Source organism: Epinephelus fuscoguttatus, linkage group LG8 (assembly GCF_011397635.1).
Source record: "Epinephelus fuscoguttatus linkage group LG8, E.fuscoguttatus.final_Chr_v1".
NCBI classification, from domain to species: Eukaryota; Metazoa; Chordata; class Actinopteri; order Perciformes; family Serranidae; genus Epinephelus; species Epinephelus fuscoguttatus.
This window is the reverse complement of record NC_064759.1, coordinates 13244731-13263249: the sequence shown is the minus strand read 5'-3', so window position 1 is coordinate 13263249 and position 18519 is coordinate 13244731. Positions and strand designations below refer to the sequence as shown.

At 41.4% G+C, this 18519-nt stretch overlaps 2 protein-coding genes across 2 annotated transcripts in view; one reads left to right on the top strand and one right to left on the bottom strand.

Moving 5' to 3' along the window:
- trim46a (tripartite motif containing 46a) overlaps positions 1-17186 on the top strand; it is a 28779-nt gene extending 11593 nt beyond the window's left edge. The window contains exon 13 of the mRNA XM_049584285.1: positions 16313-17186. Coding sequence (XP_049440242.1) covers positions 16313-16324 — 12 coding nt within the window. The 3' untranslated portion in view covers positions 16325-17186. The remainder of the gene's footprint in view (positions 1-16312) is intronic.
- On the bottom strand, positions 8652-18275 carry slc50a1 (solute carrier family 50 member 1). The gene is made up of 6 exons (XM_049584286.1): positions 18025-18275; positions 17749-17826; positions 17507-17630; positions 17215-17376; positions 11679-11798; positions 8652-9748 (listed from the first exon to the last, which is right to left on the bottom strand). The coding sequence occupies exons 1-6, from the start codon at positions 18090-18092 to the stop codon at positions 9641-9643; spliced, it is 660 nt and encodes a 219-aa protein (XP_049440243.1). The 5' UTR covers positions 18093-18275; the 3' UTR covers positions 8652-9640.
- Positions 18276-18519: the final 244 nt, after the last annotated feature.

The following is an 18519-nucleotide window of genomic DNA, read 5'->3' as shown; positions in this document are numbered from 1 at the left end:
AATAAAGTAGTTTCATGTTAAAAAAAAATTATGTTTTTCTGACACTGCTTACTACGGTCGCTGACAAGTAAATGTGAATGGCCCTATCTAGAGCCAGTGTTTGGCTCTTCTGGTCCCTTCTGGGCTACTGTAGAAACATGGTGGACTCTGTGAACAGGGGTCCGCTCCTGATATAGATATTAACAGCTCATTCAAGGGTAAAGAAAACACACAGACTCTTATTTTCAGGTGATTACACACACACACACACACACACACACACACACACACACATTATATTCCATTTCTGCCAATATATCCCCCTTCATCCTTCACACTGGACCTTTAAGACAGAAACCTTTTCCTTAGTGTATGGCTCCCCATTTTGTATCTCTGACAGGCTTTTAATTTGAATCAGAGCACTCGCTTGGTTGTAAACTTCATGTATTTTCATCACCACCTGTCATTTTCCCGCCCTGCAGCCAAAGTGATAAACATGTTTTTGGACAAATACAACAGTCAGTGTGCTATAAAGCTGTCAACGTTCTGATTGACAGTAAACAGCAGCACACTAGAGGGGATTAATGAAAACAGACTCTCTTTGTCTAAATGTCATGGCAAAGCTCTCTATGAGTGCGTGGGGCACGCCTGCATGTAAGGGCAAGCGTGCTCTTAATCGCTCGAGTGTGCAAGATCTGTATGAACAGGTAAAACGGATCTTTTGTGCCACAATTTTTTTGATATAATCAACCCATTTTAAGACACACCTCAGGACATCTGATACAAAACGACACCAACAGAGAGAGGCACGCTAAGAGCCCATAAAGTGTGTTATAGATGTGAGCAGGAGACAAGGTGAGAGATGGGGGGCGGTTCAACAGGTGAGCCAGTTGGACTGGTAGAAGCAGAACATTGTTTTAACAGGTTATCATCACCCAGACAGAGTGACGAATAGGGACAAAGGTGAAGCAGTGAAGTAGTCCTTGAATATTGTGTAACACTGGAATGGTTGTGCATTGGTCATGGTATTTTTGTCTGCTGCAGGAGTATGCAGTAATAAAAATGCACCATTAGGGGGCGACATTGCTCGTGCTTTGCTGATTTCCTCTGCCCTCTGAATCAGAGTTAGTCAGCAACAGGTGCATGATGTGTCAACACCGACTTGTCTGGTCACAAATCTGCGATGACAGGTCAGATAGAAGTTAAAAGCTTCAGCTTCTGTCTGGTTCGTCTGCTGAGCCAGTACTTGCTATTCATTGTGTTACACCTGGGAGAATATTTCTCTACTTCTCCTTATTCTTCTCTCCATTTTCCCTCCATTTTTGAACCTGTTTGATTGTTAGTGACAATGCGTATAAACCAGCAGTTAAAATACATGTGCTACAATTAACCAAGATTGGCAAATTTACATCTGCGGTCCCCTGATAGAACGCACCTGGAAAGTTCTGGGAAGTGTCACATCTAATTACACTTAGCTACACTGCATTTATACCACACAAACAAACAAGACATCATAAAACAGAAAGAGGAAGAAAAACTCCCTCACAGAGCTGCATTAATACCAAACTGGTATACAGTTGTTAAAAAAAAGCATCTTTCCTGAGGTGTTTTCTATGTCTAGTCCTGTTTCCAGCTCCTCTGGGCTTTCGCGGTTGCCTCATTTCTTAGCTACAGCTCAGATTCGTTTACACTTGTTTACCTGACAGAGCTCCGCCCCCACAAAAGTTAAGCCACTGTTTGTCTGTGTGCTTTTGCACGCAAGCACCTGGGTGTGAATTCACCTGAATTTCCAACTGAAATTGTGAAACATCCTTATTCTTCAAGGTTGATTGAATAGAGGAGGTGAATAATATTCTGATGATTGAAAAAAAAAAGGATGAATAAGCAACTAAACTAGAGTACTTAGCAACAATGGAGTAAACCTGGTACTTTAGAATTTCAGAGGAATACAGATGAAAAGATATTTTAACTGCCCTGTCTCTTATGTAAACATTTAGATGTCATTTTTCATGGATAAAAATTGACCATCACTGGCTACGGTTGCCTGTGAGTCATTACCTGCAATGTAACTACTGTGTTTGAACACCCAATAAAGCTTTGTTTCATGTGTTGAAGTTGACCCAAACAAAACCGCTGAGCGCCATGCAGAATAAGTTCAACATGCAAAGAGATGTAGCGAACTTCCAAATGTGCAAACAGTGCAGGAAGCTGCAGAAATGTTTGCTAATGCAAGCACAGACTCCAAGTCCCCTGAACAGCTGTGTCTCCTGTCTTTCCTCAGCACCTCTGTACATCACAGCAGACGTGTATGTCCTGCACACACACACACACACAGACACACACACTTCTGCCTCCGAGCCCCCGAGTAACTTTACAAGTTCCAACTATGATCTACACCTCTTCCAAAAGAAAACAAGTCTGTAAAACTGTCAAACAAAATGGATCTCCGCCATTCGCAGAGCTTCGTGAAACATGAACACACATACGCCCATGCAGTCAAATCCACTTTACATGGTTGCCACTCAGAAACACCTCCAAATCCACCTTTACACACAAACACACTCGGGGCTGCCACATGTGTGTATTCTGGACGGATGCCAAAGTGAGAGAGCATGCTCAGACAGGACCAAAGCCCCTCGGGCTCTGTGAGTATTAATGTAAAAGTGTGTGTCATTTTTAGACTGGAAAAACATTAACCCTCCATTAAGTCCTTAACTGTACTGAACCACCTGTTGGGCTTGAGTTTTGATCGTATTCTCCTCAACTAGGATCTGCTTTGTGTTTGCGTTCACTATGCAAGTATTAGACGTGATTTAAAGCAGGTACATTTGTGAGTTTAATGCAAATGTGTTCAACTTTTGAAGCTAAATGAAACTTTGTGCTTGACACATGTAACGTTGTCGTTGGGTCCAGTGGTGTCGAGCACAGATATTGAATCCCGGATAGGAGGATACCTGACAAACGATTTATATCAAAGGTGAAATGTTTTTCATGCTGACAGTGTTTTGGTCCACAGCCCGTCCTCTGACAGTTTAATAACTAGCTGTCCACATATCACTTCACTCACTGTTCCCATTCTGGAGGGCTGCAGAAGCAGAGGGAAGGGGGAGGAAGAGGAAGGAGGAGGAATCTGGGAGAGAGGACTTACAGGACAACACCATATAACCCTGAAGACCCACCGGAGGGCTGCCTGTATATCTATTTCCGTGCGGAGCAAAGGTCTTACAGCGCCAACTGGTAACAGTAAAAGAGCTGAAGAGTCACATTTTTATGCACATGTGATTGTGTTTATGAGAAAAAAGGAAGGTGGTCTTTGTGTGTTACTTACGTTGCACGCAGCCCCTCAGCTGTGCAGCCACCAGCCTCTGAGGGGAAAAATGCTGATTACAAAATCAAAACAAAGGTGGAGAAGCTGGTGAAAGTGGGAATAAGAAGCCACTTGCTACTCCCTGCACACATGGCTCCCCATAAATACCTACAGCAGCGAATGCATCTACAAACAAGGCCGCGCACGCATATACATGTACACCAATAAAAAGCTGTAACAGAAAGCCTCGGTGTGAATGCTAATTGGGGACTTTTATGTGTAGTCGGTGAGTGAAATCTGCTGCACAACAAGAGCGAGGAAAAGCTTGTGTCGCTCCACTCTGCTCCGCTTTTAAAATCTATATAAATCTTACACTGGCTGACAGCTTCACAAGACAGACCTGATTATCACTGCAGATGATCTGAGTGTACAGAACATCAGCTGTGTGGCTATTTCATAAATGTGGGACTGCGAGACCACCAAGTCATTTTACTGGAATGAAAGGTGACAGAGGAGAGTGATAAATTGAGACAGAGAGGGTGTAAGAAGATACGAGTAAGAGATATGATTTGGGAACAGTAAAACACAAGAAGGAAAGAAGGAATGATGTGACATTGTGTGCGAAGATGAGCTGACCATGGGAATAATTAGATAAACAAGTCGGCTGGGAGGGGTGAGGGGCTGACAGGAAAACTGAGAGAAGCACATTCCTTCCTTCCCTCTTGTTCTCTTCAAAACAGCAGCTGGGACAGGTGTGTTTTTACTGATGGTAGAAAGTGCACAGGCTGCTGACTGCCCCCCAGTGTGCTGTGTGTATGCTGTGTGTTTATATGCTGAGTGTGCACACTGTCTGGCTGCAGACTGCATGTTAGCAGAGACTTTGTTGTGTGTAATTATGGAGGGGAAACAAAACCCATAGATCAGAATTCGCCCATAATGACAAAAATAGACATCTGAATGCACACATGGTGTTTGTGGGGGGAGAGACTGTGGGAGTGGCTCTCTAAAGAGACAACTTACTGTATATACAATGTGTGTATGATTTAAGGATGTGTGCAAAAGCGCAAGAGTCAGCTTGTGTGTGTTGTTTAAGGAGACGGTCTCTACTTCAGGAAACAGAGGGATCCTGTTTGTGAGTTGTACTCATTGTTCGGCTGATTAACCCCCTCATCACCCCCTACTCCTCCACACACATGCATATACATAACATAGGCTCCATGTCGCTGTTTGGCTGTCGAACAAAGACATGTACACACTATCGTAAGGACCATGCTTTGATTTCCTGCCTGTAATAAAGCCATGGTTTGTAATGAGGGGTGTGGGCAGCCAGTCTAGCTGACTCCATGCATTGTCTCTCCAACCTCATTGATGTCTCTTTTTTTTAACCAGAAGAATGGACAACATCCAATACGCCCTTATCTTCTCCTGGACTCATCGTTTACTCATTTTTCCAGCCGCTAAACTTCCCTCCACCTTCCTTTTCCTCCTAAATGACTAATTCCTATTCAAAAGGCTCCCACATTATCCGAGCTGTTTATCAGACCTGATGAGTCTGACTCACTCGTCTGCACTCGCTCGTCTGCACTATCCTGCCCACGTTTTTTAATCTTTTTTCTTTCTCCTGAACTTTTGTCGTTATAACTTTATGACAGAACAAGCCAAATCCATATTCTCCTGTTCTTGTGCCAAATTTTACTTTTTTCTTTGCTTATACGCCCTTCTCTTCTGTTGTCTTACGGCCTACTCAGACACAGATGGGTTGACAGTGTCAGTCAGTGGGTAGTTCAGCTGCAGAGTTTCAGACTGAAGTGTCTCAACGAGTAATGGATAGATTGAAATGACATTTTGTACACATTCACAGTCCTCAGATGATGTATTCTACCCACTTTGGTGATCCTCTGACTTTACCTCTAGCACTATGAGGTTCACATGTGTGGTTCAGAGCAGGGGTCAGCAACCTATACTATCAGAAGAGTCATTTTTTATTATGAAAAAGAAAATACATCTGGACCTGGAAAACATATTTGTGCCTCGTAATGGAGTTAACACAGCCTATTCAGTCTAAATTTGCCTATCAACATTACTAAAAAGTCTAAGTTAGCATTCATTATTATGCTTTAGAACAAGATGGCAACTCTGCAGTGGGTTATGTACGATCATTTAATAGTTTAACTTTGCAGTGTTGGTGGTGAAGGCAAACAAATCCACTGCTAGCCTAGCTGGGAGGTTCAAGACTAGGCACTGCTATTGAGGTTTGGCAAAACCTCAATAGCAGAGGTTAGAGGAAAAGGTGCCAGGCAAAAGGTGTATGATGCACATTTTCAGTTGATGGAATGTTAAAACTTCTTGTTTTCAATGTGATAGATAGGCTACACATTTTTGCAGTTGGAGAATGTAAGAATCACTTAAGATCCACAGCAATAACTAAAATTAAAATGTTCAAAAATAACCATTATACTTTTCCATATAATATTTTATCAAAGTCCCAAGGAGTCACTGGAGAGGGGCTAAAGAGGAGCTGCAGGTTCCCTAATACTGGTTTACAGGAAAATGTCCCAACAACTGTTTAATGACTTGCCATAAAATTGGTTAAAGGTCCAGTGTGTGGGATTTGGGGGGCATCTATTGGAAGAAATGTAATATAAAATTTGTAGCTGTTTGCAGTTATAATCAGCTGACATTAAGAATTGTGTTTTTGTTACCTTAGAATGAGCTGTTTATATCTACATACTGAGCGGGTCCCTTCTCACAGACTCCGCCATGTTGTTTTACAGTAACACAGAATTGACAAACCAAACACTCGCTCTAGAAAGGGCCATTCACATTTTGCCCCCCTGGTACTCCAACATGATTGACACACAGGAGAAGTTTTAGTTCTGCAACTTAACCCTGATGCCACTAAATCCTGCACATCGTTGTCTTCACTTTGCTGATCTCCCAGCCTTTTATCAAACACCACCATCAAGTCAAAATTTTTATGTGTCCAGTATTTTAATGTGACAAAACACCTGATAATCTATTTCACATTAGCTTTACTTTGTTGAGTGCTAACTAGCACATCTTAGCATGCTAAGGCGGTAAATTATAACCTTTTAAGCATCTAGGTCAAATCACTATTTTTGGGGACAGAAGGCTGGTGAGTTTACTGGAAACAGATGATTTTTTCGCATTTTTTCGATGATGGAGGCACTTGAAGAAGCATTCGGTGTTGACGGCAGTTGTGATAGTGGACATTCTTCTTCTTTTTTTTTGTGACCAACTTTTTGTTATTTTTTAGTTGTTTTTTTCCCCAGGGAGGTAGATAAACAATAATGAAAGAAAAGAACAAAACATTACCATATTTTACGCTCAGAGCATTCACATTCTATTTGTCACACTGGAAGAAATGTTCACTGGTATTCTTAAACTAAAGAAGAAAAAGAAAAGAAAATTGGTAACATCCAATTAGGAAACAAAGACAGAGCAGACAAATCAATCCTACCTCTCTTAATATGTAAACAGTACCAACATACATAAGTTTAAGTTTTAAGTTTATTTACTTTATTAATCCCCTGAGGGGAAATTCAATGTTTTCACTCTTGCTTGTCAATTACACACAGGTCCGAAAGACACACACACATGCACAAACAGGACCTATACATGAGTGAGGGGGCTGCCCTTTGGTCAGGCGCCCCGAGCGGTTGGGGGGTTAGGCACCTTGCTCGAGTGCACCTCGGCGGTGTCCAGGAGGTGATCTGGTGCCTCTCCAGCCACCAGTCCACGCTCCGTATTTGGTCCAGACAGGGACTCGAGCAGGCGATCCTCCGGTTCCCAACCCAGGTCCCTATGGACTGAGCTACTGCCCCCCCCCACCCCCCACCCCCACATATTGCATATACAACCAGCGCAACAAGATGATTATGTCAAGGTAAAGAACACACACACACAACCCCCCACCCCCCGGAAAAACTCACCACATTGAAATCCCCAACCTCCCATCCTATAATAATTTAGGGAAGAAAAAAAACCCAAAACATTCTTTTGGACATTCTTCTACTGATCGCATAGCCCTACGTGGGAGACCAATCAAAAAGGTCGAGAGGACTTTTCAGAGCCACAAGACTTCTGGTTGTGTTAGGTAGGCCTAATATAAATCCATATTGCTAATCGTTGTGTACACACAAGCCTTGTCTTGGGCAATATTTCACATTGGGTTAATCATTAATCATTATTATCCTTCAGCTGATGCTTACAGGAAGCAATGTTGCACGCACATGCCGACGGGGGGTGGAGGGGGGGTGACGCCAGGGTGCAAACCGAGTTACCACTCCCATCTCTGGTAGAATTATGACGATTTCTTGTCCCGTGCGAATCGGACATTTACATTACAGACATCCTGTAGTAAACTGACATCAGTCCACATCCCTATGTAAAACTAATCCCGTCCAAATAGTCCTTTAAAAAGTCAGTTGCTAACATATGGCTAAGTATCATAAATGTTTCTTTGCCAGAGTTTTTTCTCTGCAATGAATCAAAATGCAATGGAAAAAATCCCAAAGGCTTTTGTCGAGGGAACCAGGGTGATGCTCACTTCAGTGTCAGCCTACAGAAAAACGTCATCCCTGGAGCACTCTACCAACTGGCCCTTAGCCTCTTGTCATTTTGCAAAAAAGTCCCTGACGAAAGCAAGCTGAGTATCCCCCTTATGTTACTAAACTTTTGTTATGCTACAACAGACTTTGAATACTTTTCTTCTTGTCCCAGGTTTTCGGGTGTCCTACCTGTCTCATTTCTACATTCTTCCCCTCTCCTTCCTCGTCTCCTGCTCAAATGTTTCCCCTTCTCTTTCTTGTTCCCTCTTTCAACTGCAGCTCATTTATCTCCCACCTCCAGTCCTCACCGCTAAGCTTTTTCTACATAACACTCAACTCCAGCACAATACAGTGTTGTGTCTGTGTGCTCTCTGTCAGGGGCAGGCTGTTTGAGCTCAGGAAGAGAGGCCAATGTAACACACACACACACACACACACGGGATGAGAACCTCTGGCGTGGCCTTTCCCACCACTGCCCTCTCTATATCAACACACTGAAACAAACAAGCTCTTTCGCACTGCTGCACCATCAAACAGGCTTTTGTCTCTTCTTGCACAACCACTCCAAACACACACACACACACACACACACACACGCTTATCTCCACACATCTGCATGTGCGCGCTCATTACTGCATCCAAAACAAAACCTTCAGCACAACTACGGCACAAATCTTCCTACTTCAAAGGGTCAAGTGCAACTTTCTCACTTTGTTGAGCCAAAAAAATCCTTCATGTTCACCATGTTTACAACTTCACCAACAATCAGCGAATAAAAGTCATTAATGGTTGTGGTAAAAATGTATTTTTTTATTCAGTGATCTTACATCCTTCAGAAGTGAGTGACTCAGCACTGACACTCAGCTGTTTCATTCGCATAGCACACGTCCTTATTACAGAAAATAATGAGGAGACAAGCGACACTCTATTACCCAACCAGCCACCAGAAAAATAAACATCATTCGTTCTTATAAACAAATCCTGTGGTGTTAATATCATCTTTCATCACATTTAATCTCTTACACAATTGCTTATAAAAAAATAGCATTAACAATATAAGTAGATGATATTTAATCTCAGACATGAGCCAGCATACACATTCTGTACCAAAAGACTCGGACGTAAAATATATTGTAAACAATTTCTGAACAGATATGACTCAACATTCTATCTGCACAGTATGAGTGCCAACTCTAAAGGGGATATGAAATCATCTGTGCCTCACCAGGGAAAAATATGAAACTATTTACTACATTATTCCATACATGAGTACCAGGGAAGAGATCGACTATATGCGATATTAAAAATAGCAGCCAGCAAGTTACAACTTACATAAAATCTTTGGCTAGTATGAGGTGAGGACGGTTCAATCCGACTCACTCGATTACAGACGGACTGCGAGTCTCCTGACATGTTGGTAGATCAGTAACTGCCATTAATCTTTAATGGCAAACAGGATCTAACAGAAGGCACTTGAAGGACACGGAGAGGAAACACAGGTCACAGGTTTAACAAATAGCTGCAGACAGAAAAAAGTTGAATCAAAGACGTATTTTTTTTCACTCTACTTAATAACTTATAAACCCCCCCTGGACATGATGACAAACATGACATTGTCTCCACGTCATCAGTGGTGCCGCCAGATGACAGTTTTCTGTTTCTCTCCACTGTCTCTGTATGATTAAAAGTACAAGACAGGTGATGGGAGATCTTCGCTGCAGCCCTCCACAGCGTCAACAGATGTGTCATCTCTTTTCATAACTGCCCCCCCACCCTCATATCCTCATATCTGCATAGATTTATAGGACGGCGAGCTCTGATTGACAGACGCAAATCTCCGAAACAGATAAAATCTGATGAGGCTGGTGAAGATCCCAGGTGTGTTTGGAACCTGGAATAAACACAAACAGGAAGAAGAATTAAGGATAATAGCTTGGAAATAGACACGTTTTTAGATTTAACTTATCATTGTGACGTAAATGTTGATTGCACAGTGTGATGGCTATAGAATAATGCAGATGTGGCCATACTACAACCCCGCAGCCTGTTTTTAAATGGCTTGCGGGCCAATTTTTAAAAGTTAACTTTCATCTCAAACAACTGCTACAAGCAAGCCCTGTCATTGCACTTCTTAATTTCAACATGAGATGTCCCAGCTTCCCCTGCAATGATTGATTAGCAGTCATTAAGTAAGGGATAATGTATAGTGAGCCGGTGACAGTTGAAAAATAACTCCCAACGGGGCATTCCCCTGTCGAGAGTTATTTTTCAACTGTCATTGGCTCACTATACATTATCCCGCTTAGAACATGGCTTACTACCAAAATATAGAAATAAAATATAGAGATAAATATTTTTTAATAAATTTGACGGGACAATTTGGGTTTTGTGGCTCTCCGAATATGCATCCTCTGTAAATGTGTTTGCATAGATCTCTGGGATCTTTGTGATTTTTCGTTTCAGGGTTGTCAGAAAGGGTAAGATACTCTACTCCATTTTCATCCGTCTTCAGCTTAAATGCATCCCTCGTCAGATCACGCTTCCCCTCTTTTTACCAGCCCGCTGGCTGTGGTTGGTGACAGCGCTGCCAATGACCTGATGAGCAGTAAGTCTGAGGCTTAGATGAAAATGCTGCATTTTGCCACTCTGATCCTATTTGGCCTGTGTGGACTAACGTTAACTGATTTTGATGCTCCTCAGTCTAAGGCCGTTGCTATGGCGTCCCTAGCAACGGAGCAGCAGAGCAGCGGTGATACCTCTAGAAATAAACACTGCAGAATTTTGTTGATTGACCAAGTATTTAAGAGTGCCATGTTCTAAAAGCATTTAACTAAGTAAACATGGCGGCGGACCTGAAAACATGGAAGATAGGAAGTAGCCTACTTTGTGTACTATATTGGCCCACCAATAAATGATTGTAATGTCAAACTTTAACTTATTTACTGAGTTGTGTAGTAATCTTGATAGAAAATCAATTTTCTACAACTAACGGCCTTTTCTGGTCTCGAAACACAGATTTTTTTGCTGTGTAAGTGGTTGATAAAGATGCATTTACTATTGTCTGGCCCGTGACTCCTTATATTTTTCGATATATGGCCCACAATCAAAAAAGTTTGGCCACCCCTGGAATAATGACACATCAGCATTTAGACTGGTTCCCTGAGTCCTCCTTCCCAGCCAGACCATGCTGAAACATCTTTCTATGCAACAACAGGGGGTTAGATTCCAGGAATGTCATGTCTTTGACACTCTACACCCACCATCTGAGAACCCTGTCAACTCATGGACGGACTATAGACTATGACTTGAAAGGCTTTTCATAATGTCCCTCTGCTTCTTGGATATTTAGATAAAGTTGTTATTGATGTTCATCTTGAGCTGATGTCTTAACTTTTGCTATTTAAATATATTTAATCCTTTTGTGTTTTAATATTTCTGAATATGGCGAGACTCTAAAAGGCATGTTGTGGTTATTTTGCAACACCCTCATGCTGGTTGCACTAAATGTAAGCAGCGGATCTGCCGTGCGTAATTGCTGTTCAACAGCGCGCAACATCACTCCAGTTAGAGACTGGAGATGGAACACATACCTGCTGCCTTCAGATGGCTGTAAAGAGAGTAACCAGTGTAAAGGAGAAGCCTTCACTGTATAATGCCAAGGTGCACCAGAGAACATGAGTGTTATATTTACTATATATATATATATATATATATATATAGCTATGACTACCAAAACCACTTTGAAACGATGGGGGGGGGGGTTATCGCTTTAAGAAACACTACTGAAGCTGTGATTCAGGTGCATATTCACTGTGTCCTACCACAATATAGTAGTCATTCAGCTGCAGGCCATACAGGACCCAGGAGGTTGACGTGAAGAAGGTTGCTACAGTTAGAGGGAAGGACAAGCACTGCACATCACCACTGCGCACTATCTTTACCTAAAGGGAAGAGAGAAAGAGGACAGCAATAGTCAGTCAACAAAGTTTTTTACACTTAAAATGGATCAGTTCACTATGTGTGATGTGAAAGGTGTCATTTGCAGTGACCAGCAAACAATAATTACCAACTGTGCAGTTTCACCCAGCTGTATGGAGTGTTTCTGCATCTATCAGTTCAGTGTTTTGGTTTCACATCTGGTAGCTTCATTGTTTTAGTTCACTGCTCTTATCGTCCCTGCCTCCAGCAGAAAAAACTATGATAACTAACTGTACACTACCTGCTCAGCATCAAACAGCAGACAGACAATGTTAGCAAGTAGCAAGTGACCACAGTGGAGCATTTAGCAGCTAAAGAGCGGCACATTTCCCTCAGGAGTTGGTGGAGACCAAACACAGAGCTAAAAAGAGAGTGAATATGTCAGGTGGCCACAGACACGACACGAAATGAATGCTTTTGTTGCTGGATGCGTAAATTTGTATTGTAAATTTGCCAAAACAATATGGCTGATAATATGTCAGTGTTGTGTTTACAGCTTGTTCTGCTGCCTCCAAGTTACCAATAAATAAATAAATAAATAATGCTGCTTCAATAAAAGCATTATCTGACAATTTCGTTTACCTTCCAAAAATGGCAATTTCACATTCAAACCTTCTTCAAGCAGAGATGGGCAGTATGTCACTTAAGTGTGTTTAAAATACATATTTAATTACTTTTGAGTGTTTTGTATTTTGTATTTTACTGTACAGAAAAAGATATAAATTGTAAAAAAAAAAATACTGTACAAGCTTGGGTTTGTCTATTTAAAATATGTATAATCCATTATTTATTATGTTGAGTGTTTTGTATTTTGTATTTTACTGTACAGAAAAAGATATAAATTGTAAAAAAAAAAATACTGTACAAGCTTGGGTTTGTCTATTTAAAATATGTATAATCCATTATTTATTATGCCATTTTATTTCCAAGTAAGACACATTTTATCCCCAGATTTAAACTGTAAAAAGAAATCCTAAATCTGCAGCCTACCCCACCTTCCAGATATACCGAGGTACAACTTCAAATTTATTACAAGACAGATTGATTGACAGATACTGAGGTTACAAAATGCCTAAAATATAATAATATCAGATTTGAGTTTTTTCAAATTACACATTACTTGTATTTTAATTTAATACATTTGATTGCAAGTATTTGTAATTTGTAACAAGATCTTTTTATGTATTTGTGACCATCTCTGACTTAAAGCAGTAATGACCAGGTGTGTGGATGTGACCAAATACACTTTTTTTCCTTTCTACACATCTATTTCTGTCACTTTTTATATTTCAACACTACAAATTCCTTCCATCAGAGACAGACAGAAATTGTGTGCTATTATCTCTGCATTTAAACAACTGCCGTGTCTTTGAATAATAAGTGCCAACATAAAATAATGTAAACTGTAAGGAGGAAACAAAATGTTACAGAGGGGATGAGGCGCAAACAGACACAGACGGAGAATAACAGGAAGACACAGATGAGGCAAAGAAAGGCAGGAAACTGACCGAGGGTCATTTGGGGCTGAGAGGCAGATGGAGGGAAGGAGACAAACAGGATAGTAGACGGAGTGTCAAGACGAGATGAGACAAAGAGACAAAAGGAAAGAGAGAGAACAGGGGATTTATGCCGTAACTGGTAAATAGCTGCACGTGCAGCGTTGACATGTGGAGATACTTAGACCCTGAACTGAACAGATGCTGCCTGCTGTCTGTGCAGAAGCTCAGTGAGGCATATGGTCAGAAAATCAGACCGAGTGTGCTGTTTACAGTCGCGTTTGGAAGTGAATATTGTGAAGTTTATATGATCTGTGACCCCTGGAGAAAACAGCTTTAACAACACACTCAGTGCTCAGAAATAACACGCTGCCTAAACACGTAAATTGGCAGGTTGCACAGTATGCATTTTTTCTATGAGGCTCTGTCTTTTTAAAGGTGAAAGGGCATAAACAAATATTCACAAGTCTTTTTTTCATCTCTGTAGGTTATTTGCACAACCCAGTGGCATATATTTGCTGCAGTTAGAAATGCAAACATCTGTCCTTGACCAGTTTTTCTGGATTTTAATGGGCAGAAAAGCAGCCATGATGACTAGTTCGCATGAATGACTGCCTACAGTTTGAGCTGAGCAGTAACTCACAAACCTCATTGTTTACCCTCTATCACAAGAATGTTTGCATGATGAATAAACAACAAATTATTGTGATAAAAAATATATCTACATTAATTAAATCTCATGACACTAATTAGGGAAACATTACAATAAAATCAAAAGGCGTTGTCTTGCTCGCTATTACCATGCCATGAACATCAATTTGATGTACGTATATTAGGACTGCAACTGGTAAACTGGTGCACGACTGACTGATTAATTAAACTTGCTATTTTGGTTCCACAGAACAAGCTATTAACTGTGATATATCAAACACAGATGAGCATCAAATCGTCATATTTTGAAAGGCTGAAATTAGTTTGGTAATTGTTCTGTCTATAGACACATCAACTAAGCTTCTAACTGTTTCATCACGTCTTTATGTCACTTTGATAATGTGCATATTAGCAGCAGTGGTGGAAGAAGTACTTAAGTTTTTACTTTAGTAAAAGTAGCAACACCACAGTGTAGATATACTCTAGATTTTACTTGAGTAAAAGTACTAAAGTATTAGCAATAAAATATGCTTAAAGTACCAAAAGTCCAACTACTCATGATGCAGAATGGCCCATTTTAGATTAATTATGTATCATATTACTGGATTATAACTATGGATGCATTCATGTGTTCAGAACAAAGGAGTACTTCACACATCTATTTCCAAACAGGTGTGTAGGAGAGGGATGAGCAGAACACAACAGGTAGCTCGGAAATTTTACCCCAAGGACCAAGAGAAATTTGCACTTATCTTATTACAATACACATTTGTTAAACCCTATTTAATCTTAATCTGCAAGTTAACTAGATGTTAAAGTTGTCAAATAAATGTGGTGGAATAAAAAGAACAAAATGTGGTTATTACGTGTAGTGTAGCAGAAAGAAAATGGAAATACTCCAGTAAATGCAAGTCGCTCAAAATTGTACACAAAGAAATATTACCCCATAAAATGATCAATTGTAAAAGCCTCATTTCCACCGAGCAGTACGGTTCAGTTCAGTTTGCTTTTTTTCTGTTTCCACTGTGAAAAGGTTTTGGTGGAACCAATGGAAGCGTTCTGTACCGTCCCCATTTTTTGGTCCCCCCTCTGTTGGGGTACCTAGCACACAGATCTGGTATTAAATAGGTGGAGCTGTGAACACTGCAGTCTGTTGATTGGTCAATAGAGGACAGTCACTCTGCTCAGGGCTGAGTTGTGGCTGGTTTTGAGGCTCATGTAACCACTGTTCATACTGTGGAGAGTTTTACATATATTAGTAAACTGTAACTATAAAATAAAAAGATATTTTGCCGAGTGAAGTAAGTTTTAATGCACGGTTTTAATGCACTTCGCGGAGGCAACTACCCTCTGCTGTGCGTCGGGTAGTTCTTCGCCCCCACGTCGTGCATTAAAACCATTTGGAACACACCTACTAGTGGATTAACCCGCTTATAACATGGTCATTTAACAAGAATATAGGAATAAAAGGATTCGACAACTTTTGGTGAAAGTTTTGTACTCAAAATCAACCATGCCAGTTACAGTAGTCACAGTAGGATGGGAGTAGGAGTTCCTTGTGCCGTTTTTCGCTTGATTTTTTCTTTCCTTCTCCATTTCTTTTTCTTCTGCGGCATCCCATTCCTCAAAGTCCTTGTACTCTCCAAATAAGTTAAAAGAAATGTTAAAATCAGCCATTTCTGTTTGTTTTTTCCCTCGGAAGTTGTTTGACAGCTGCAGTGTTTTTTGTCCCTCGGCAGTTGACAGTTTGACAGCTGCGCTCGTTAATGGTTACGGGCTGGTTAGCGGATGAATTTAGACAGTTATAAAGTTTAGCCGAACTACGTGTGCATTAAAGGGTTTTAACGCATACCTGCCGACCAATCAGAAAAGAGTATTCACCCAGACCATGGTATAAAATAACTTAATTCACTGGGCCGACTGTCGGCAAGTTTTAAGGTGGAACGTTTACTTGTTATGTTGCTCAATGCTTGAGCTGACGGCATGAATCCATCAGCACACCTTAAATTTCACTGTGACAACTTTGACCATTACTTTAGTTTTCATATGACAGACACTTTTAGTAATGAGTGGATCTTCAAGCGTTTAAAAATATATGTTAATTTTGACTGGATTACGTGCAATGAAGCTCAGCGCAAGTTCAATCAGGAAGACCTTTCTCTGTGCTCACCCTTTCACATTTTCTCCATCCCACTCTCACTACTCCCTCTAATCAGCTGACTATGGGTGCTCCCTCTTCTAGTTATCCAGTCACACTTTGCCACGATATCTCAGCCTGTCACAATGCCACTGCAAAATTTTAAATCTGCTCTCTCTTCTGCTGATGCCAGCCATCATTTTAGGCAGAATCTTCACACCCTCCTCCATCCCGGTCACCTGCAGCCATCGTATCCAGAGTCCAGGACAAGCTCTCAAAGACTCATTCCTCCACCCATCCTGATCATCGGCACTTCTCCATCTTCCTCTCATCTCATCTTCACCACCTCTACCACCACCAGCGTCTAGACCCCGGGGGGGTTCCCTATTCGACTATGGATTCATCCTCCTTTAATCAAACCATCTCTCAGGGTCTAATCGCCAAAGACTTTCCACATTCTTATTCATACAGTCACATGTTAATAAATATTCTTTTACCAAAAAAACCAGTCTCTCCTGATTGAACTGCATAAATTCTAATTGTCACTCTAAAAGCACAAACCCACTATTTTTAAATATCCAATCAAGAGGCTTTCACTGCAGCCTGTTCTACTTTGTTCTGAAAATGTCAGTGTGGTGAAAACGGAGCTAAAAGTCTCATTTATCCAGTCGTATGTTCAGTGCTTCCCAAACAACGCATTTTCGCTAAAACTGTAATTTTTTAAATCGACTACGACTGGATAAATGTGACTTGGATTATACTGTGTGAGTTGTTTTTTCGTAAACAGATGTACTGATATAGTTTTGCAGTTGTTAAATATGTTCCCAATAAATCAATTTGTTTGTGGCTTTCCACGGAGGCATGCGAGAAAAACAATTTTTCATCCCAAATTCAAGGTAACACAACATGACTGATGTACAAATGGTCATTCTGTGTTAGAAATATTCCTTTAACTACAGTAGCTACTTGAGTAAAGCACTTAGTTACTCTCCACCACTGATTAGCACATGTTGTTAGACCATGTTTTCTTGTCTCCTTATGTTTTTCATTTGACTTTACACATGCTGTCTGTGTGTACTGGATGTGAGCAGGTACCAGGTCGGTGAGCGGGGACAGGTACATGCTGACGGTGACCACGCTACACGTGAGGCCGAGCTGGCTGAGCTGAGTCTCTCCCTCAGGAAGAACTGTTGTGAAGTAGAACCAACCGCAGGTCAACACCGCCCCTGCAGCTAGAGTCTGGGACATCACCAGCCTCTAAAACAAACACAAACAAACAAACAAACACACACAGATGAGGAGAGGCACTTGTGCGAACAAACAACACACTCGAATAAAAGTGGATCCTCTCTGCGTGACCTCGGTCGACACCTGGGGCCTCGCTGACCTTTTGCGTGGTGTAGTGGAGGTACACGATGATGTAGAGGATCTGGAGTAGAGCTCCGATGACGTTGACCAGGATGATCGTCTGATCCTTCTTCAGAATCCCATAATATAACCAGCCCAGGTTACTATGGAAACAAGAGGAGTATTAGATGTGCAGAGACAGCATGGCAGGACAATAATAGTAAGGACTGCACACACACACACACACACACACACACACACACACACAAACACACCACTCACTTAAGACATGTGGTGAGGAAGGGGAGAAACTGGATGTTGTCAGCACTTTTGGATTCTCTCATCTTCTTCAGGTCGGTCCTGGAAACAAACAAACAAACAAACAAATAACTCCACTGCATTCCCTCACATGTCCCCATCACTGTGACACTGACATGGGCTCACACACTTTATCCTCCTGCCCTCATGCTTCCTCCCAACCAGTAAACACAATGCATGAAAATAAGAATGTAAAATCTCCCTAACAGCATGATGTCACTAAAGAGAAACTGAACTCACAGTCCAGTCGAGAACATCCCGACTGTGAACACGATGCAGGCCCATGACAGAAGCGGCAATAAATCCATAGAAGGAGAGAAGAAGAATCTCACACACAACCCGGAGGTGTACTTTACGTGCAATGTCTGCTTTTCACCAAAGATGCACACACTGCATGCAATTAAAAGACGGAGTAAAACTACGCGGACGCCCTGCTTATCTCACTGTATTTCCGTATTTGCAATCAGTGTACACAGTGTTTCTGCGCGCTCATTGGCTGCGCCGCGAAGCAGGTGGGGTGGGTTTGCTCCAATGGGGTGCTGAAACGATAGCAGACGCCGCCGCTGACGTCATCACGCTGAAAGACTTGGAAGGAATTTAGGGATAGTTTTTGACCTTACAGTGTGATGGATGCAGGGCTGCCAGAGGAGCCACTGTGCAGGGAGAGCTCATACAGTGGGAGTCAAAGTCAGTTAGACTTTATTCATCATAGAAATGAAGTGTTCTTTCATTCAG

Bases quoted from the DNA above. Each gene is read 5' to 3' on its own strand.
- slc50a1 (XM_049584286.1), bottom strand. From the start codon at position 18,092: ATGGATTTATTGCCGCTTCTGTCATGGGCCTGCATCGTGTTCACAGTC. The intron at 17,631-17,748 runs GTGAGTGGTGTG...TTGTTTCCATAG, and splicing joins TTCCTCACCACATGTCTTAA to TAACCTGGGCTGGTTATATT. The intron at 9,749-11,678 runs GTAGGACACAGT...TGTTTATTCCAG, and splicing joins TGAATGACTACTATATTGTG to GTTCCAAACACACCTGGGAT.